Below are 21,495 nucleotides of genomic sequence, written 5' to 3'. Positions count from 1 at the left end.
GTGCTGGAGTCACACCTTCTTCAGCAAGCCGATGGCGATGTCTGTGTACAGGGTCCTCTCATGGGCTTCGTCCAGCATGATGACACTAAGAACCAAAGAGATGTTCTCAGTGAGCATGAAACCCCACACAATTCCACCCCAACCACCACAGAGACTCTGGGTACTCAGCCCTCATGCAATGACATCGAATTAAGAGAAAACCCAAGTCACTCTCTGCTGATGGTGTCATGCCTACAGTAGAAATGAGATTTTAACAACCTTAGTGAGACTAATGACAGCACACTATTTGCAAAGAGCTTCACTCCCTGCCCAGGATTCCAGCAGAATTTAACAGCTGGGTCTAGCTGGTCTGTATGATCTACCACCTCACAGAACACACTGATAACAAAGCCCAGGTACCTCAACACTGTTAAGCCAAAGGCAGAAGACAGCTGTGGAACACATGTGCCAGGCAGGGAGGAGTGGGACCACAGCTGTGGGGGACCCTAGTGTTCCCGGTGATGGAAAGACACTAAGAGGGAGGCAGAGCTCAGCCCTCATCTGGACTTTGTGTATGGCATTCAACAGAACACTCTCCAGAGGGCAGAAGTGGGACCCTTGCCTAACATGTGTGAGACCCCAAGTTCTCTCCCCAGCTTTGCAAAATGAAAAGGAGGGTGGGAGGGTCCCAACGCTGGCTAGTCACACCTCTGCGGGTTGTGGTCCTGCAGTTACTACAGTTCCCGGAGCGTGTCAAAGGCAAGATGAACAAAGACAAGGCGGCAGGTGCTCTAGTGACAGATGCGCACGGGCCTGCTTGTTCACAGCGGTGTGTGTCTGCTTAATGTACTCACTGTGGCTGCCAATAGGAGGCACCTCTACCACCAAGGGCAGGAAGAGCCACCACCAGCAAAGAAGACAGCTGAGGGCAGCTGAGCAGACCCGGATCTCAGCTGCTAACCCATCTGATTCCCAGTGCACAAGTGCATTCTGCAAACATTAGGGAAGCACAGGAGCTCATGCTTACCTATATTTTGTTAACAATGGATCAACCATCATTTCTCTGACCAGCATGCCATCTGTAAGGAACTAAAAAAATAAACACACAAAGATAGAGAAATGAAATTACATTGATGGTTCAAGTTCAAGTGTAATCTCTGTTCACATGTAAGAGAAATCCCAGACAGCACGGTGAATGGAACTGTTGACAAACAGACAGACAGACAGATCCCACATGGGCTGCAGACCCTTCCACACCATCTGTTTCCTGACCTAGTTGCTAATGTTAATGAGCATCAACGGCCAGAGTACAGTCAACACTGAGTCTGCGTTTACCATCATTTACTATGTTAATGAGCTGGGGGTCTGTGTTTCTAAGATAGTTTGCTTAGCCCTGGTACCAACTGCTATCACCCACAAAAGCAAAAGTGAAAAGTTCTACAATGAGTCTTAGCAGACAGAACTTCTCATGGAGCCAAAAATAGTCTACATTACCCACCCAGTGTTAACTGGTTACATACAAATAAGGCATAAACACATGATCCCTTTACCTGACAACATGGAATAACAAAAATTGGGAAAACAAGGTCTATGTTGATTAGTTTTATATCAGCCTGACACACACTAGAGCCATCTAGGAAGAGGACCTCGCTCAACGGGGAAAATTCCCTCACCAGGTTGGCCAGTGGGTAAGTATGTGGGCATTTTCTTGACTGAAGACTGATGGGGAAGGGCCCAGCTCACTGTGGGCACTGGCACCCCTGAACACGTTACCCCTGAGTGTGTAAGGAAGTGGCTGAGCAAGCCAGTAAGCAGCGTTCCTCCACGGCCTCTGCTTTAGCTCCTGCCTTGTGCCGCTCCTGACTTCCCTGGATGATGGACTACAAGCAGGAAGCTGACACAAACCCCTTTCTCCCCAAGTTGCTTTTAGTCATGGTTTTATCTCAAGAGAAACCCTAACTAGACCAAGGTCCATTTTCTTACAAATGGCTCCAGTGTTCACTTAGATCGTCTGTAATTCCCATGTTCCAGTCTGGAAGGCACCTGGGTCTAAGGCCTCGCTCCATCTCATCAGAGAGAGCACCCTGCTCCCGGCTCTACTGCAGCATTCAACAGTGGTTCTAGCACAGTGGCGAGCAGGAGGCTCTGCTGAACTGATTACCACCAATTACCACCATGCTAATGACTTTATTACTAGGTACTAAGTATGGCTGAGACAGAATCCATCACTTAGAGAGTTCTAACTATTCGGGCACCAGGAATCCCACTCTGGACAGTTCACACCAGCTCCCCGGAGTTTGTCTGCACAGCTTTGTGTCTGTATCTGCATCCTCACCCCATCACCAGTGAACACATAAAGGGTGAGCCACTAACCTCCCGAGCCTCCTCAGCTGAAGACAAGGGACAAATCTTACTTCTGTGTTCTTGTCTGTGCTAACACTCAAGGACTCATTCAAACAATTCACAGAAGACCAATGTCCCAGGGGACCTTACTCCCAAGTAGTCCCCCCTCCCTCATCCACCCTAGAAGTCACTCTGAGCACTTCACCTTAATTCTGGTTGCCAGAGGGTCGGTGCAGTCATCGAAGCGGATGCAGTAGCCCACCTCGTGGCCCAGCACTGCACCCCTTTCATCAGCTACTCTCCCTGCAACCTTTGGGAAGAAAGATCATGCTGAAAATAGAGACACACTAATTACTGCACAGAGCACACGCTACAGGAAATTCAAAGGTCATATTAAATAGTACGTGAATGATGAGACTAAAAGAGGCAGGGCATTAGAGAGCAGTGAATACTGACTGATCAAACGACACATCTCTCCACTCTCCATGGTCTTGAGACAATTTAAAGCAGTAAACAAGAGCCAAGCATCGTGGTGAAGGCCTCTAACCCCAGGCAGGAGGGTCTCTGTGAGTATGAAGCCAGACGGGCCTACATACCAGACCTAGGCTAGCCAAGGAACACAGTGAGACCTGTCTCATAATAAAAAATAAAAATAAAATTTAAAAAACCATACAAAATAAAAGAAAACTCACACAATGATTTTACAGATCAATATTGTGGAAACTGAGTTGTGGGTGTAGTTCAGGAGTAAAGTGCTCACCTACCATGTGAACCTGCCACGTGTACCTACCGTGTATACCTACCATGTGTACATACCTACCATGTGTACCTACTATGTGTACAGTGTTTACCTGCCCCAGATGAAATGACCAGCACCAGAGGAAAAAAGGAAAAGAGAAAGAGAGATAGACAGACAGACAGAGAAACTGTATGTAAAATTCAAAAGATATATGCCAATATGAAAAATTAAAACTCCAGTCTTTTCAGATAAGCCATGGATTCAAATCTAGAGCCAGCTTGGTGGTTTCACACTTGCAAAAGGTCGGAGTCCTGATCCTCATAAAGGGGAGGAGAAAACAGGACAAAGGAGGAAGAAAAAGAAAGAAGAGGAAAGGGGGGGAGGAGAATTCAGCTCTAAATCTGGTACCAGAGAAGGGACGGAAAGGAAACAATGAGTATCCCCCACTCCTAGACCACACAACAATGGGCAACTTTTCATGTTCACACGCCTTAAAATAAGACTGAACTAGAAGACAGGAGAGCAGGATGAATGAACAGGAGTGGGCCAAGTCCATCCTCTCTTTGGAGGCCAACACATTCCAAAGGCCTAACTCAACTCTCAAACATGTTCCAGTTACCAACACTCCTAAAAGCCAATGCAGATAAGAACTTGGTTTTGAAAAAGGACAGACCAGTGTCTTTAAAGACTAATGGAGAATGCACAGGCCATAACAGAATAAGAGGGAAGACAAAGCAGGAGAGCATGAGGACTGCCCTGGGCACACGGCAAATGAAAGGGCAGTGTAGGAAGGTCTGTGGCACATGCTTAACCTCAGGCTCTGGGAAGCAGAGGCAGGAGAATCCAAGGTTCAATGCTAGCCTGGGAAACACAGCAAGACTATCTTAAAAGGGAGAGGTGATGCTGAGGAGATGGCCTGGTGATAGCCTTGGAGGCATAAGGACCCGAGTTCACCCACATACAAAGCCTGGAGTGGAGACATGATATTAATATCCCAAATTGGGAGGCCAGTAGATTCCTAAGGCTGACCTCCCAGTGAGCTCCGGGCCAAGGACAGACGCTGTCTCCAAAGGACAAGGTGGCACCTGAGAAATGACACCTGTGGTTGTCTTCTAGCCTCAACACACACACACAGAGAATGTAGAGAAGTAAAAAAAAAAAAAAAAAATTCATCTAGCTAGATCCATAAACTATCTCAAAAAGACCACTCAAAGTTTACAAACTAATAAAAAATATCTGAAATAAAGGCCAGGCAGTGGCACATGCCTGTAAATCCAGCTACTTGGAGAGGAAAGAACTCAAGGGCACAACCTCAAAGCACAAACCAGTGTAAAGGGGCACTTACTAGTTGTTTTTTTCAAAGGAAGTTCCACATTTGCTATTTACACTACCTGACTAAAAAGATCAAAGCTAAGCCACGGGCCTCGGCGCACCCAGGCGGAGGGAGCAGGCGTGTGCTACTCTCCTCCAGCCGGCAGCCCAAGCCCCAGCCTCTAGTTTGAGTCTGGACTGCAGGAGGGACCTGAGGCAGCCCAGTCTCAGAAGCACAGAGACCCCCTGAACCCAGCTGTCCCCAAGCGCCACCTGGCACTGCTACCTGCCATCGATGCGTAAGAAACCCACAAGCACGTGAAGATCAGAAGTGGCCCCACCCAGTGACTTGAAATTATAGATCTGACGAGATCCACACGGAATCAGTCATCGAACAGCCAGTTCATACCACTGGAGTTTCAAAACGTCTTATGAAAGCAGAGGCGCACCCTGCTCAGCTCTGCCTCTGGAGGGTGGATCTCTCCATGCCCAGCGTTTCCCAGGAGGCTTAGCTATCATGGTTGTTCTGAGCGAACCCTCCTCATCTCAGAAAAAGGCACAGAGGATCTGCATGGAGATACCGGGAGCCTGCAGGGAAACGGGCTGGGAGGAGTGAGAAGGAATGAGGCAACCGCCTCACTCAAAACAACCATTTGGTGGGTGGGAACGGAACCCAACTCTTGCTATCTCACTATTTGTATAAATATGCACATAGAAACCGTGGCTGTGTGCGTGTGTGCTTGTGTGTTTGCACTGGAGACATGGCTTGGTCATTAAGAGCATACACTGCTCTTGCAAAGGACGAAAGGTTGGTTCCAGCAGCACATTCAGGGGCTCCCAACGGCCTCTAACTCTAGCTCCAAGGAGAGAAAGGTGTCTGGCCTCCATGGGCACCAGCGCTCACACATGTACACATACACACACAACTAAAAATAATGAAAAGTGTTCTTAAGATTTTAATGAAGTGTAGTGGCACACATTATAATGCCAGCACCCAGGAGTCTGAAGCGGGCAGTCTGCCAGTTCCAGACCAGGCTGGGCTGTGGGCACAGGCTTCTCATCTTCAAATAAATACATAGATACATTAGCTATGTACATAATAAGATTTATTCTCAACCATTTTTGTTCCACCATTTATAATCACACAGGGTTGTATTTTGTTGGCTTTGTTTATTTATCTATATCTATTTATTGTAAGTACGTGTGGACGTGTAGGCATGTGTGTGTGTCCTTTGAGGGTCAGAGAACAACTTGTGGGAGACAGTTCTCTTCCTCCACCGTATGTGTCCTAGCACTCAAGCTCAGATCATCAGACTTGGCAACAAGCTCCTTCCCTGCTGAGTCACCCTGCCAACACTCTGTTGCCTTAATAAACTTTTCCCTCTGCTGCTTACATTGCCTTCTCCACAAGTGCATCAAACCCAACCAATCCCAGGTAGCAAGCCACTGCTCCACGGCAAGTTAGACCTGAGATCCTGTGCAACACAGCGGGCGAGATACAGCAAGACATTCTCACATCTACAAACGCATGGGTACTATGGTCCCGAATCTGAGATGGAGGAGGGCCTGGTCTGGAGGTTAAACCTGGACTGGTGAGACCAGTGACCTCCTAACTAACTGCCTCTCACAGAGATCTGGCACAACTTCTAGAGTCTGTTCTTGGGCTCAGTCTGTGTGCACAGCACACTCTGAGACTCAGCCTTTTGACTGTGGCAGCATGTTGTTGCTCATGGTTAATTGAAGCATTCTTCATTCTATCAAGAGAAAGCTTGCAATTGCACGAGATGTTCTCTGTAGCTACAAACTTGGAGCTAAAATGAAAACTGACCAAGAGCTGGGATTTCAAACCACACACAGGGAAAACTGCTCCAATTTTTAGCTAAGTCATCTTTCAGTGACATAAAAAGTTAACTCACCGCGGATTCCAAGTCTCCTAGTCTCTTTTTTATAGTTTCTCTGTCTCTCTCTCTCTCTGTCTCTCTCTGTCTCTCTCTCTCCCTCCCTCCCTCCCTCCCTCCTCCCCTCTCCCAGTCCCCCTTGTAAGCCCAGCATTTTAGAAGTAGAAGCAGGAGTATCAAGAGGGATAAGGCCAGCCAGAGTGACTTGACCTTGTCTGAAAGTCTAAATGCCTCAGCATAACCTGAAGTCAGGAGGCAGCATTCAGCCACAGAGAGCTACTGTCGAAGCACCATTAAGCTGCAACTAGATCAAGTTGAACTAAATCAGCAAAGTCGAGGGCAAGCCAGGGAGAAGCCAGTCTCAGGTACGCAGGGTGGAGCCAGGCTTCAGGGGTGGTCTAGACCCATGTACACACAGCAAGAAGATTCAAGGTTTTCCCAAAATTAGCAGTGATCTCAGATATTTTGCCAAGTAACTAAACAGATGTTTAGTTACAAGCCAAAAAAAAACAAACAAGCAAACAAAAAACAAACAAACAAACAAAAAAAAACCAACCCTTCTAGCATCAAAAACAAAACATAAGTGTACTGAACGTGCACAGAGGAGAAAGGCTGAGAGGCTGCCCTTTCCCCACGAGGAATAACAGGAAATCGCTGCTGTGTGCACGGGCCGTCAGTGGAAGGCAACCAAAACTCAGGGAGGAAAGTGTATCCACGTGCCTGTCCACACGGCAGACCTCACTGATAAAAACATGCTACTTCTCTGGGTGTTTTTCATGTTTATGGTATTACCTGCTTTTAGTATTTGTAACAAACTGTATAATCTCTCATTCTAAATATTTATTTCTATACTAAAAAGATTCAAAGACTCAGGTAAAAAGAGAAGGAATCAACTGGAATAAACATGACTAACAATAACCAGCAGACTTGGAGCAGGGGCCTGCCACAGCACTGGCCCAGCAGCACCAGGCTCTGCACGAACCAACAGCCCTAAAACCAACAAACAAACACCAACACTGTAATCTACAAGAAGTCCTAGAGAAGAAGACACACCTATCAACACCAAAACAAAGGATACATTTACACAGTGCACTCAGAAAAGAAATAAAACACTTAGAAAACAGTACTCCATAATAGAACATAGAGAGCAGGAGTTTATCCACCTTGAGGAAAATAAGTCATATGGTTTTGAAAAGGAAGCCATTCGTGTAGGCAAAACAGCCAGGAAGACATGGGGGGGGGGGGGGGGGCGGGCAACACCCTACTGGACCTCAGAACCAAAGGACAAAGGAGCAGAGTCTACAACTCCAGGAAACAAAAGTGTGAGGCTCACACGGGGTCTGGGCATGCAGCTCCAGCAGAGTGCTTGCAGAGCGAGCAGGCCCTGGGCTCCACCTCCACCGCAGACACCAAGAAGGTGCGGGGAGTGAAGGAGAATAGGAAAGGAAAGACAGAAAAGAATGGTATATGAAGACCACATTCAAACATTCTCAAACATGTCTTTAAAAAAAAAAAATACTGAATGTGTGGCAGGACAGACGGCTCGGCGGTTAAGAGCACTGATGACCTGGGTTCAATCCTCAGCACCCACATGGTGACTCACAACCACCTGTAAATCTAGTCCCAGGGGACCTGATGCCTTCTCCCAGCCTCTGCGCACACTGCTTGAACACAGTGCACTGGCATCCCTCAGGAAAGACACCCATACACAAAAAATAATTTTAACACGTAAAATCTTAATAAAATTTTTAAAATGTTTTGAACCCTAAAATGAAAATCATGGTGCTGTATTGATGAAGGAAGAGAGGCAGAGAGCCATCTCCTCTCAGAGCACAGACCTCAACAACAGGCCAGGTGCATTTGCCTGTTCTGTTGGTAGTGGTTTTGCTTTTGTTTTTGACACAGGGTATCACTATGTGTCCTTGGCTGGTCTGGAACTAGCAATATAGATCAGGCTGGCCTGAGGCTCAGAGCAATCCACCTGCCTCTGTTCCTGAGTGCTGACACTTAAGGCACACACCACCACTTCTAGTATCTGGGGTAGCTAGGCAGAAGGACTGCTTTGAGTTCGAGGCTAGAGTTCGAGGCTAGCTTCAGCTACATGAGACCCTGTCTCACAAAGAAAAGAGAGGAAAATCACTGTGAAAACATTCTGAAGCCTTTCTGCCATTTTGTTTTTCTGTTTTCAAGCTTTAATAAATTCTCTTGTGGTGAAAAATGTTTCTGTAGGTCCAGAGTTGCCCCATTTCACTCCCTCATTTCTGTTCTCCCTCTCACTGTAGTTAGTACACTTAAACATGGTCATAACCTCAGACTTAGAACAGCCTCCCTGCCCTGCCTGCAGCCGTTTTTCTGACCACTCCCCCTTACCGTGGAGAAAAACGTGAAGTGGCACTTGCAAGCATCCAAACTGCTCCTGCCCACAGATCTGGGCTTCAAACAAATATTACTCTTCATCCCTAAGCACGTCACTAGAAGGTTCACAACAGCAGCTATCAATTCTGCAAAATTCCCAATCATAGCTCTTAAGCTAAATTCTTAAGAAGTAACTTCTACTACTTTGTATTATTTGAAGAAGTAAGAATGAACCAATCAAGGAAACAGAAAGGGTAGGCAGAATCTACAGTACAAAGAGAAACTTACCGTCACAGCAGCCACTCTGCGAGGCTGGGTCACTCCAACCACTCGGCCTTCCGCTGTCCAGCCAGCTTCTGCCAGGTACTGCAAGTAGACCCACAGCCGGATTCCTATATGATGCCACCGTTCTAAACAACCCTCCCTCCAGGTGACCCTGCACTGTGCTAAGTCACCAAGAAAGGAAACAACATGGGAATATTGAGGCATAACTGGACAAATTATTTGACAGATGACAGATCTCAGGCTTGGTAATGTTAGGAAGTTACATGCACATCGAATCTGACAGAAGAACCAAGAGACAGATCAAGCATGAAGACTCCCTATTTGGGAAATATAATAAATTGAAAACAACTATTAACTTTACTATTAGTTAAAAAATCATTAGTTCAAAGGTTTAACAAAAGTATCTGAAATGAGTAATTCTTGAGAGGAGACCTTGATCACAGTAGTGACCATCCCCAAGCCACAAAGTCCTCCAACCTGAAATCTTCATACAGAACATTAGCACACACTCACCTGTGGAATCTGTGTGCTCTTCCCACATCCTGTTTCTCCAACAATCACCACAGTCTGATAGTTTTCTACCAAGTACAAAATGTGGTTCCTAAGCTGGGGGGGGTAAGAAAATGACATTGTAATCAACCATATCTTGTCTCAAAAGACCCAAGAAAACATACTTAAATTGTTCCCAGAAGAAAGGAAATTTAAAAAAAAAAAAAAACTATCAAAATGTGGTTCCAACTCTCAGGTGCCATGGTGTCATGGTGTCAGCATGAGCCAACATGTGTATGGAACACCTATAGAACATGTGAACCCGCAATTTTCCAATTACAGACTTTTACCTATAAGAAGTAATACTTCAGGCATACGAATATACTCACACAGCAAAATACAAGTAGTAATGCTGTAGGCATATCAATATATGCACACACACACACACACACACACACGCATGCATATTTAAAAACCAAACATGAGGGTGTACACTTGTAATCCCAGCACTTACAAAGTAGAGACATGAGAATCAGTAATTGAAGGTAATTTTCAACTACATCACAAATTCAACGCCAGCCTAGGCTACATGAGACCCTGGCTTAAAAAAGAAACAAACAAACAAGCAAACAAACAAACAAAAAAATCACCGCACACAAAAAAAAAATCCAACAGCCTAAATGTTCATCACAATAAGTGTGCGAGTAAACGAAACAAATCATGATCATTTAAAAGAACGGATGGTCATAAGATACACTAAGAAAAGAAAGCAAGGAACAGACTAGTGTGAGTGATGTCACACAGTGTATGCACTTGTGGCGGTGTGCGTGCGTGCATGCGTGAGTGTATGTGTGTATGTGCACGCGCGCGCGCATGCGCGCGCTCGCTCACAATCTCTACACATGTGCAAAAGGGTTTCCTGCTCTATCACTCTGTACCTTATTCCCTTGAGACAAGGTCCCTTACTGAACCTGGAATGAGGCTGTCTATTGTGGAACCGGGGAGGCACCTGGTAGGGATAAGAGCTGGGATGCTGGCAGCTCCAGCTAGCAAAAGTCCTGGTTATTCATGGCTTCTGAATATGTTATACTGGATGGAGATATGCAATCCTTAGGCCTTAGCAGGAAAGTCTTCGAAGATCATTTGTTAATAATGAAGGCTCCTTAGCTCTACCATCCAAGTTTCTAAACAGTCGAGCCAGGTAGAACACAGGAGCCTGCATTCATACAAATGAACACATAAATAAAATACGAATGAAGGAAGAGGAGGAAAATTAAGCCTGGTGGTGGTGGTACATGCCTTTAATCCCAGCACTCAGGAAGCAGAGGCAGGTAGATTTCTGAGTTTGGAGGCCAGTCTGGTCTACAAGGAGAGTTCCAGAATGACCAGGGCTACACAGAGAAACCTTGTCTCAAAAAAGAAAGAAAGAAAGAAAGAAAGAAAGAAAGAAAGAAAGAAAGAAAGAGAGAGAGAGAGAGAGAGAGAGAGAGAGAGAGAGAGAGAGAGAGGGAGGGAGGGAGGGAGGGAGGGAGGGAGGGAGGGAGGGAGGGAGGGAGGGAGGGAGGGAGGGAGGGAGGGAGAAAGAAAGTAGCATACACTGTTGGAGAGGATCTATGAAGAGCCAGCGAGTCCAGGTGTGGTGGCACAGACCTACAACCCCAACACCTGAAGAGCCAGTGAGTCCAGGAATGGTGGCACACTCGTACAACCCCAACACCTGAAGAGCCAGTGAGTCGAGGTGTGGTGGCACACTCCTCTAATCCCAACACCCGGAGGCTAAGGCAGGAAGGACTGAGGGACGGAAGATGACTGGGAGGCCACTGGTTCAGGTTTGGTTTGCCATTGAGTTCAGAGAGGAATAGCACTTGACCTAGGAGGCTCCAGCGGGTGCTGCATTTGTGGAAAACCAGGCAACACACACGGGATGATCTGGACAGGGAGCTTCATGTGCTTTAGCCTAACACGGCCAGACAGGACAAGGAGACAGCTGGCATGGAGATGGGGAGACAGGAGATACTGCCACCAGGCCTTGTGAACCTGGGAATGCATGGCGACAGGAGTACACGTCAGACAGGGGCTGGCAGGCACAGACGCCTTTCACAGCAGTGTCCATACCCCAGAGGGAAGAGCTCAGAGGGAAGTCAAGGGAGGCTGCCTTGGAAATGGGCTGAGGAAAGATGAGTGCTTCTTCAGTCAGCTCCTGCCCGTTGTGGCTGGAAAGGCTGGGGTCAAGGCCAGGATGCTGCCATGTCTGGCTAGGCTCCACTATGAGCTTCCTAAAGCTCCCTTTACATTTGGTCCAAACAGGAGGAGGGTGAGAGCGACACTGCCCTCCTCCCTGGCTACATCCATCTTCACATCTTTCAAGACTCCAACAGCATGCGGGCTCAGCTTAGCTTCCCCTCAGCAATGTGTGCCCTCAGTAATGCCTTCAGTAATGTGTGCCCTCAGCAATATGTGCCCTCAGCAATGTGTGCCTTCAGTAATGTGTGCCCTCAGTAATGTGTGCCCTCAGTAATGTGTGCCCTCAGCAATGTGTGCCCTCAGTAATGTGTGCCCTCAGCAATGTGTGCCTTCAGTAATGTGTGCCCTCAGTAATGTGTGCCCTCAGTAATGTGTGCCCTCAGTAATGTGTGCCCTCAGCAATGTGTGCCCTCAGTAATGTGTGCCCTCAGTAATGTGTGCCCTCAGTAATGTATGCCCTCAGTAATGTGTGCCCTCAGCAATGTGTGCCTTCAGTAATGTGTGCCCTCAGTAATGTGCCCTCAGCAATGTGTGCCCTCAGCAATGTGTGCCTTCAGTATGTGTGCCCTCAGTAATGTGTGCCTTCAGTAATGTGTGCCCTCAGTAATGTGTGCCCTCAGTAATGTGTGCCTTCAGCAATGTGTGCCCTCAGCAATGTGTGCCCTCAGCAATGTGTGCCCTCAGCAATGTGTGCCCTCAGCAATGTGTGCCCTCAGCAATGTGTGCCCTCAGTAATGTGTGCCCTCAGTAATGTGTGCCCTCAGCAATGTGTGCCCTCAGTAATGTGTGCCCTCAGCAATGTGTGCCCTCAGCAATGTGTGCCTTCAGTAATGTGTGCCCTCAGCAATGTGTGCCCTCAGCAATGTGTGCCCTCAGCAATGTGTGCCCTCAGCAATGTGTGCCCTCAGCAATGTGTACCTTCAGTAATGTATGCCTTCAGCAATGTGTGCCCTCAGTAATGTGTGCCTTCAGCAATGTGTGCCCTCAGTAATGTATGCACTCAGTAATGTGTGCCCTCAGCAATGTGTGCCTTCGATCTCTTCACTTCTCATAGGCCCGACTTGTCTTTATTTAGGTTTCATCTCACTTATGCGACAGTTAGAAAATGTTAGGCAGTGCAGAAAGGCCACATCTACATACTCAGTAAACAACCACTTCCTTGTACTTGGGCAGTTCGGCCACCCTATAAACAGCACACAGGTGACCTCATCCAGGCCTCATACCAATCCTACAAGGCCTGTGCTGTTAACCCACATCACAGATAAGGAAATGGAAGCTTACAAGGGTGAGGCAAGGTCACCAAGCACGTGACTGATCAAACAGGGATCAAACACTTCATCGTGACTCAAAACTGGTGCCCCTCAGTGTCGAGGAGGCAATGGTCATCTCATGTCCTCAGGGTCCCACCCAAATATCCCAGTCACATACAAGGGATAACTCCAGGCACCTGAGGAAAAAGCCCAGACACTATTAGGTCAACTAAAATGTTTAAGGTCACCTGAAACTCCAACCAAGGCAACTTAGCTAAATTAAGAAGACTGCTGTGCCACATCTATGTGGAGAAAGAACACATCAGTAGAAGGGTGTCACTGGCAGTGTCTAAGTGAAAGGAACCCAAGACTTAGTGGGGATGGTAGCACAACAACTCAGGAGACTGAGGCAAGAAAATCACAAGTCCAAGGCCAGCCTGGACTACACAGTCAGTTCAAGGCCAGCCTGGACTACACAGTCAGTTCAAGGCCAGCCTGGACTACACAGTCAGTTCAAGGCCAGCCTGGACTACACAGTCAGTTCAAGGCCAGCCTGAGCAATTTGGCAAGACCCTGTCTCAAAATAAAAAATAAAAGAAGTGCTAGGAATATGACACAGCTCAGGGTTAAAACACTTCATGGCACATCTCAGATTAAATCCTCAGCACCACAAAAGAAAGAAAGAAAGAAAGAAAAGAAAGAGAGAGAGAGAGAGAGAGAGAGAGAGAGAAAGAAAGAAAGAAAGAAAGAAAGAAAGAAAGAAAGAAAGAAAGAAAGAAAGAAAGCAAGCAAGCAAGCAGGAAGGAGAGAGAGAGAAAGAAACCAACCAAACCTTGTCATCTTCCACACAGCTCTGTCCAGCAGAAAGACCAGCACACACGCTGCTGTCCCTGCCCGCACAAGTCATTCCAGAGACACCGCATAGAGGCAAAAGTCAAACCTCAGATGCTCCAGAGGCTGAAATCAGTATTCACGAACATTTAGCCACCTGTGAGTCTACTTTCTGACTGCAAGGGCCCCCCACCCCCATGTGACGCTGCCAACAGATCCGTCAACAGTGTCCGTGGTCCTGAAGGACTTCGGTGAGAACAGAGAGGTTCTGAACATGCTCCAGTTCATGCACTGACCTCCAGCAAGCTGAGTCCTCGCCATCTCAACTGCACTCATAATGAGAAGAGTCTGGGAATCCCATGAATCCCAACACTGTCTCTCTCATTGAGGAGAAAGAGTACCAAACGATCTCTTCCAAAGACAGGCTCTTAAATTACCAATTTACTCTGCTAAATACATCTTTTAAAATGAAGCAAAAACTGGCCATATGTTGATAACATGTTGACGCAGAAGCTCACTGTGTTACTGTGTCATCTTCTGCATCGGAAATTGTTCATAATTAAAAGCAACGAAAAGGAAAAGAAATGCCTTCCCGATCCTTCCCATTCCCTAATACACAAGATCTAAAAAGGAACGTTCACGACTTCCCAGTCTTAAAGGGGGTGTGTACTCTGTCTACATCTCTTCCCCTCTGCCTCTCCCAACACACACACACACACACACTAAAATGGGGAAGGGCCCCTGTAACACTATAAATTACAGAGCCATTCAGTGACAGTCCCTTCAGTGCCAAGCTCATGGCGGGCCATAGGCACGCCGTACCTTGAACACGGGCAGCTTCTGTCGCTGCTGCTCTATGGACAGGGCAGCGTAGGGATTGTAAATGATGGTTGTCCCTGAGTTCTCGGCGACACTTTGTCTTTCTTCAGAAATGCTGACACCTGGCCCTTCTGTACCTGCAGCAGAAAAAAAAAATGTCTTTCAGATTCTGGTATGTTAAACAGAAAAGAGTGTAAAAGTTATACATTTTCAAAGACAGATATACAAAGGGAACAATGCTTTTGATTTCAAATTTATAAAACGTTGTAGTTTTAAAGGTTAAACAAACAAACAAACAAACAAACAACAAACTAGAGAGGGGTCTGACAGACCACGAAAGAGTCCTCCCTGCAAGCTCCAGTGCAGAGTCCAGAACAAAGGGCAGGCAGGGCGGTCCTACTGGGCCATCTACAACTGTGTCCTACCATTCTAAACAGAGTGAAGGAAGCCCAGTGGGATCTGCAGAAGACAAAGCCTGTCAACCAGTCAGCAAGACTCAGACAGGACTGGAGCCTGGAGCTTAGGCTGCCACTCCCCGCCTTGCTCACCTTTGCACCTCCACACGTTCGGAGCCTTCAGGCCGAGGGGTGGTTTCTCCGCAGGCTGATGATGGCCCAGAGTTCAGTCCGCACCTGCCTGTCAGCTATGCAAGCACCCACGAACAAGACAGATTGCAAATGCTTCATGCAAGCTCTGCTCTAAGCACTAGAACCCAGCCCCGGGCTGCACAGATGCAGACTGACCCTCTTGAATTCAGTGCCTCTCACGTATCCAGCCCCGGGCTGCACAGACGCAGACTGACCCCCATGGATTCGCTGCCTCTCACGTGCGGCCTCCCACTAACTTGGTATAATCCGAAAGACAGGGAAATGCCACGGGAGTGAAATGAGCGGGACTTGGAGCTCCAGGGGTGTGCTGTGTGTGGCAGTGAGGAGGGTCTTTATATTGGACCATCGGGGACTCGCATCCCCCTTAGATGGAAGGCCTGCCCTGATCCAACTGCCCACAACTAGGGTAGTTACATGGGAAATGGCAGTCCAGGAAATACTGCAGGGCAGATTAAAACGCAGACGGCCACAGCACCTTGCTCAGAACAATGACAAGTCAAGAAGGCAGATCCCATGAGAGAGAAGTATGGTCCCATATGACCAGCTTTTCCTTCTTCTCAGGCCAACTTGTCTCTGTGACCCAAGGACGGCTGGGGAGATGGCTCAGTGGTAAAGAGGACTTGCTCCTCTTCCAGTACCCACATGGTGGCTCACAACCATCTGTAACTCCAGTTCCACAGGATCTGACACCAGGCACGTATGTGGTGCACAGAAACACATGCAGTCAAAGCTCATGCATAGGAATAATACTCTTTGAAAAATTAATTAATTAAAAGATAGCAATGGGCTGGAGAGAGATCTCAGTGGCTAAAAGCAGTCGCTTCTCCTACAGAGGATCTGGGTTGAGTTCCTAGCACACACGAGGTGACTCTGTCCATTAACTCCAGTTCCAGAGGGTCTAATGCCCTCTTCTGGCTCCATGAGGACTAAGCACATGCAAAGTGCACATATACACATGCAAAGTGCACATATACACATGCAAAGTGCACATATACACATGCAAAGTGCACATATACATATGCAAAGTGCACATATACACATGCAAGCAAACACTCAAAATATAAAATAAAAATACATCTTTCGGGTTTTGTTTGGTTGTTTTCTGTTTTGTTTTGTTTTGTTTTTTTCCAAGACAGGGTTTCTCTGTGTAGCCCTGGCTGTCCTAGAGCTCACTCTGTAGACCAGGCTGGCCTCGAACTCAGAGATCCACCCATCTCTACCTCTCAATTGCTGGGATTAAAGACCTGCATGAGCTTCCCTCTGGAAAAAAGCAAGAGTCTACTTCATCTGCACAGAAGACGCTGGGGGGTCTGCAGACTCCTGGAGGCAGGTTCTTAGCTCAGCAGCAGCGGTCCTCCCCAGCCCTGCTGCAGACACTTCCAGGAACACAGGGGCCACTGCTGCATCTGCCAAACGCCAATCTCCCTCACCCAGAGAAAACAGCAGGGCCTGGGGCCAAAGCCTGGGCTGGGAAGCGGGTGCCATGTCCTCCTGTGCCCACCACTACATCCCACTTCCCAACTCAAACTATGGCAGAAGGCACAACACTGCAGCCTCTCCTGCCCTGCTTGTGTTCAGCGTACCCCTCTTCTCAGAACATTTAAGCTATGCCATTATGTCTGAGCATCTGAACGCCTTTCCTGGGAGTTCTGCACCCTCCCACACACTGGTTCATGGCCCTCCCGGGCCTCTCTCATCTCTAACCTACAGCTGTTAGGAACTTTTACAAGAACAGCTGTTGTGCGGATGCATGAGCTTTTCTTCTCCTTACAAAAGGCTTCATTCAGCCGAGGCACCCCAGGCTGCTCACACAGCCCACAGCCCATTCTGTTTATGACAGTTCTTAAATTGGGAGTGTGCGCCCTGCTTAAGGAAGTGGCATTTTTGCAATTTTCGAAAACCATTAATGCTTTCATTTCCCCGTCTGTAAAACAAGGCTGACAACAGTACCCAATTCAAAATCCCTTCTGGGGTGTTGGATTTCCTAGAGCTAAAGTCATAAGCAGTTGTGAGCCACTCAGCATGGGTGCTGGGAACTAAACTTGGGTTCTCTACAACAACGGCAAATGCTCTGACCACCGAGCCGTCTCTCCAACCCTACAGCACAATTCTTACATTGAATCAAGTGGGGGGAAATCCTCATGCAACTCAATAAAGCTTTTAAAGGCACAAGGACAGCCACCACTAAATACTTATTGAGAAAATGAAAATGGAAGGGCCCTTCTGATCCGTGTGTGCCAGAGAATAAAGTGAACATTCTTTTCTGGAAAACCTCAGGCAGATAACACAGGATCAGTATACTACACTACCAAGTTAGAGATCACCCACTAGTAATTTAAGCTCTCCATTTACACTATGACTAAACTATAACATATATATATATGCATATATTATAACTATAAATAACACTATTACTAAATGGTTATTGTCGTTGTTGACTTGTGATGGGGAGATTTTCTTGTTAGTTTTGTCTTTATTAAAGAGGGTCTTGCTGTGTAGCTTAGGATAGCCTAAAACTCACTATAAAGCCCAGGCTAACCTTGAGCTTTCAATCCTCCTGCCTCAGACCTCCCAAGTGTTGGAAATACAGGCATGAACCACTCCACTCAGAAAAATATTTCATTTAAAACATCAACCAAATCGTCCCATCTGAGAGCCAAGTTTAGCCAAGGGTCTGTAATCCCAGCTACTCAGAAGCCTACCACAGGAGGATCACAGGGTTAGAGCCTGCCTAGGATAAGAGGAAGACTGTGTCTTTTTGTTGTTGTTGTTATTTGGGGGGTTTTGTTTTGCTTTTTGAGACAGGGTTTCTCTGTATAGCCCTGGCTGTCCTGGAACTCACTCTGTAGACAGACTAGCCTGGGATTAAAGGCCTGCACCACCACTGCCCGGCAAGGCTGTGTCTTTAAAAATAAAAAATAAAAAATAAATAAAATAAAAAAGTCCAGCAACTCTGAACCCATACCATAACAATCAGGTGGAGTGTGGCACTGCATATGCAAGTTCCAGTGTACATCTTCCCAGTGCACATATCTCCCCAGTACACACCACACATAAGTCTATTATACACCTCCCCTTATATAGTTTGTCTAAAAGGCCCCTGCTAGAAGCCCCCCAAATATTTAAAAATACTGCTACCTAGCTCCTGATTTTTTTGACAATAACAAAAAGACTGAATTTTTTTTAATTTTCCAAGTGATTCAACAATACAGCAAAATTTGAAAGCCACTTACTGAGGCCATCACCCCATCCAGACCCGCTTACCTGTACAGTCACCTCATCCAGACCCCGCTCAACCCTGTCCAGATGCAAGATTATCACTGTCTTTACCTTCTCTTCTCTTTACCTCTGAAGTATCTAATGGGCCCCTCCTGTCAGCTCCCTAGCTAGAACTGAGGTTCAACACCCACCCTGGAGTTTAGCAGCAACTTCTCTGAGGAGTAGCCTTGTTAACCACATCACTGCTGGGGTTATAGCATGGAGCCCAAGGGGTTTTTTTGTTTGTTTGTTTTTTTTAATTTATTTAGAATGACAGAGAACACGCACGTGTGGAGGTCAAAGGACAACTTTGCAGAGTGACTCCATCCACCCTCACATGACTTATGACGGTGGCACAAGGCTCTCGCAAAAAGCACCTTTGCCTCTGAGCCATCTCACTGGCCCAGAAGCTCAAATTCCTTAACTCCCGAAAGGCATTTCCAGGTGAAGTCCCTTCCTACCTTTCCAGCCCCATCTCCTGCCACACCCCAAAATATAATACCTACATATAATACCAATACAGTACTCCGTTATTGGTATTGGAGGCTTGGGGACATGCTATCCCCTACCTCACCATAAACAAGCCATAACAAACTTGCTTCACCCCTCAGTGTTCACTCCAAAGCTGTTACCATCTCTCCGACACAGTCAATTCTTCACCCTGAGCTTTCCCTCCCTCTCCTATGCTTTTATATGATTTTAACAACTGTGTATCTAGGGCCACAGGTGTTTTGTGCATTGTTTCATTTAATCCTCACAGCAATCCTATTATGACAAGTTACCAATAAGGGAGCAGAGACTCGGAGCGCTTATGTGGCTCCACAAGTCACCCAGCAGGGAAGGCACTGCAGTCTGGTACTCAAGGCCATCTTCCTTATCAGCACCCCCCTGCCGTGCTTAGCATCTCTTCTCACAGACACGTAACTTCAGACTCCATTGGGAGAGTCCATCTTGAGAGCTGAGCCCCAGGCATGTGTTTATGACCCGACTGACTACAGAAGTGTATTCTCAATATACTAGATGAACTAAACAATGGAAAAGACTTGTCGAGTAGTTCCAGGTTCTTTAACCAAAATGGTACCCTGGTCTGAGTTCCGACAATTTATCCAAGCCTCTATTGGACTCTTGGTCTGCTGATAAACTCTTGGATAAGTAAATGGTAACTCATTACTTACCAGGATGGACAACCAGCTGATCTCTGGAAATGCTGAGTCATAAAAGTGTCACCAGCCAAACAAACTAGAGAGACAGGGTATGTCTTTGTGGCCCTGGTTGTTCTGGAATATAGACCAGACTGGCCTCAAACTCAAGAGATCCTCCTGCTTCTGCCTCCCAAGTGGTGGGATTACAACCATGGACTACCATACCAGTTCAGATTTTTCAAAAAAAGAATTGTGAGTCAGGCAGTGGTAGCACACACCTTTAATTCCAGAACTTGGAAGGCAGAGGCAGGCGGATTTCTGAGTTCGAGGCCAGCCTGGTCTACAGAGTGAGTTCCAGGACAGCCAGGGCTACACAGAGTAACACTGTCCCAAAAAAAACAAAACAAAAAAAAAATTGTAAAATGTGTCACTTTCGTAAATTTATTTCTCTAATACATGGGTCCAGCCAAAACACCCTTTAAAAGCTGCTATTTGTTGCCTTTCCTGTCTCAAATGATCTTCATCACAACATAATGTACACATCCAGTTCTTCTGGAGTGCAGGTGTAAGAAAAAGTAAGTGCAGAGGCTGACACCAGTTATTAAACAGTGTTCTGTTCTGTTTTGGTTTGTTTTATAAGAAAGGCATGGACAAAAGGAAGCATCCTCCATGGAGCATGGTCTGGTACGGAGCATAGTCGGGTACGCATAATTCAACATGAACCTGACCTGAGAAAATGCAAAGACAAAGGATTTTGTGAAGGTGACTTGTTAGCCTACAAGACAGGAAGAGTAACAGCCAATAGGAAAGAGGGCGTTCACTTTGTGGTAAACATCCAGAGTGGGCAAGACAAACACTAAAACACTGGAATACATTTTGTCTTTTATGAGCCACTAAGTCGGACCACAATCGCCTGACTCAACGCCCACGGGTCAGGTGTTCATATTCTGCACACTTCCCAGGTGAGGGGAGCAATGCTCAGAGCGACTGGACGCATAGTTCAAGGTCCTCCATCTACTGCTGCAAGGCAAAGAGGCAGACTTGAACCTGAGCATTCTGACTCCATAATCCAAGCTTCTAAGCCATTGAGCTGTACAGCCTGTCGAGCCCCAAAGCAGCCCCAGGGCATCAGCAAGACGCGGGTGCTTCAGGACTCTACATCTCAAGAGGTGCCGAGGAGGCTAAGAAACTCGAACAAGGTCACCTAGAGTTTCGGCCCAGGTTAGAACCCTGACTTCTTCGGGACCACCGTGGGCTGCAGCATCCACGCGCGCAGAGCAGTGGTGCCCAGCCCTCCCCGGTCAGGCCGACGGGCTGGTCCCCGGGCCGAAAGTCACATCGCCGCATCTACCCAGGCTCCCTGCCTTGCCTTACCGGGTTTCCAGAATTTCACTGGTCCCAAGGGCGCAGCCATGCTGGGGTGAAAGGTCACGAGGAAGACTCCGCCCCTCTAGACCCGCGCGAGTCCCTCAGGGCTCAAGGGGCGTGGCCCGCGAGCTGCCAGGGCTCGGGCCGCGTAGCAGGAGGAGTGAAGTGAAGCCACGCCCTCCAGCAACTCCCACTGTGGGTCACATGACCCGCAGCTCACATCGGCTTGTCTTTGAGTTCCTCTCCTTGGCCCACGTGATGCGGCGCGGCCATATTGGCGCGGGGATTGGCTGCTCTACCCGGCTCCTCCGAAGCTCTGGGTTCCCACTAACTTCTAGGAATGCGCTGCTGTGTTCCCGGGCTGTCACTCACCAGCGTAAGCGTGTGCGCAGAGACCGCGCTTCCCTGGCGAACTGAGATCCTCGTGTTTACACGCTGTCACAGCTGCGTCTCTTTTAGTCTCCTTATTTTCATACTGAGAGATAATAGTGGTAACGACCTCCTGCGTCTGATGATTCAGTTAATACTGCTGTGTTCCCTGGAACTGTAGCTTCTTGTTTCCCAGGCGAGGGTGGG

General features: G+C 47.3%; 1 protein-coding gene across 3 annotated transcripts in view; it reads right to left on the bottom strand.

The window, feature by feature from the left end:
* Dhx35 (DEAH-box helicase 35) overlaps window positions 1–21,012 on the bottom strand; it is a 59,597-nt gene extending 38,585 nt beyond the window's left edge. For 2 of the 3 annotated variants that reach the window (XM_052184167.1, XM_052184168.1), the window contains exons 1-7: window positions 20,926–21,012; window positions 14,547–14,680; window positions 9,424–9,516; window positions 8,914–8,991; window positions 2,528–2,632; window positions 1,007–1,068; window positions 16–85 (exon numbers count right to left, since the gene is read on the bottom strand). In XM_052184167.1, the coding sequence (XP_052040127.1) occupies window positions 16–85; window positions 1,007–1,068; window positions 2,528–2,632; window positions 8,914–8,991; window positions 9,424–9,516; window positions 14,547–14,680; window positions 20,926–20,965 (582 nt within the window). In that variant the 5' untranslated portion in view covers window positions 20,966–21,012. Of the gene's footprint in view, window positions 1–15; window positions 86–1,006; window positions 1,069–2,527; window positions 2,653–8,913; window positions 8,995–9,423; window positions 9,517–14,546; window positions 14,681–20,925 lie in introns of those variants that run through there. The other variant, XM_052184169.1, reaches the window with a different exon arrangement.
* Window positions 21,013–21,495: the final 483 nt, after the last annotated feature.

The sequence above is a fragment of the Apodemus sylvaticus genome, chromosome 5 (assembly GCF_947179515.1).
Source record: "Apodemus sylvaticus chromosome 5, mApoSyl1.1, whole genome shotgun sequence".
NCBI lineage: Eukaryota > Metazoa > Chordata > Mammalia > Rodentia > Muridae > Apodemus > Apodemus sylvaticus.
The sequence above is the reverse complement of the archived record's forward strand: the minus strand, read 5'-3'. Positions and strand labels throughout refer to the sequence as shown.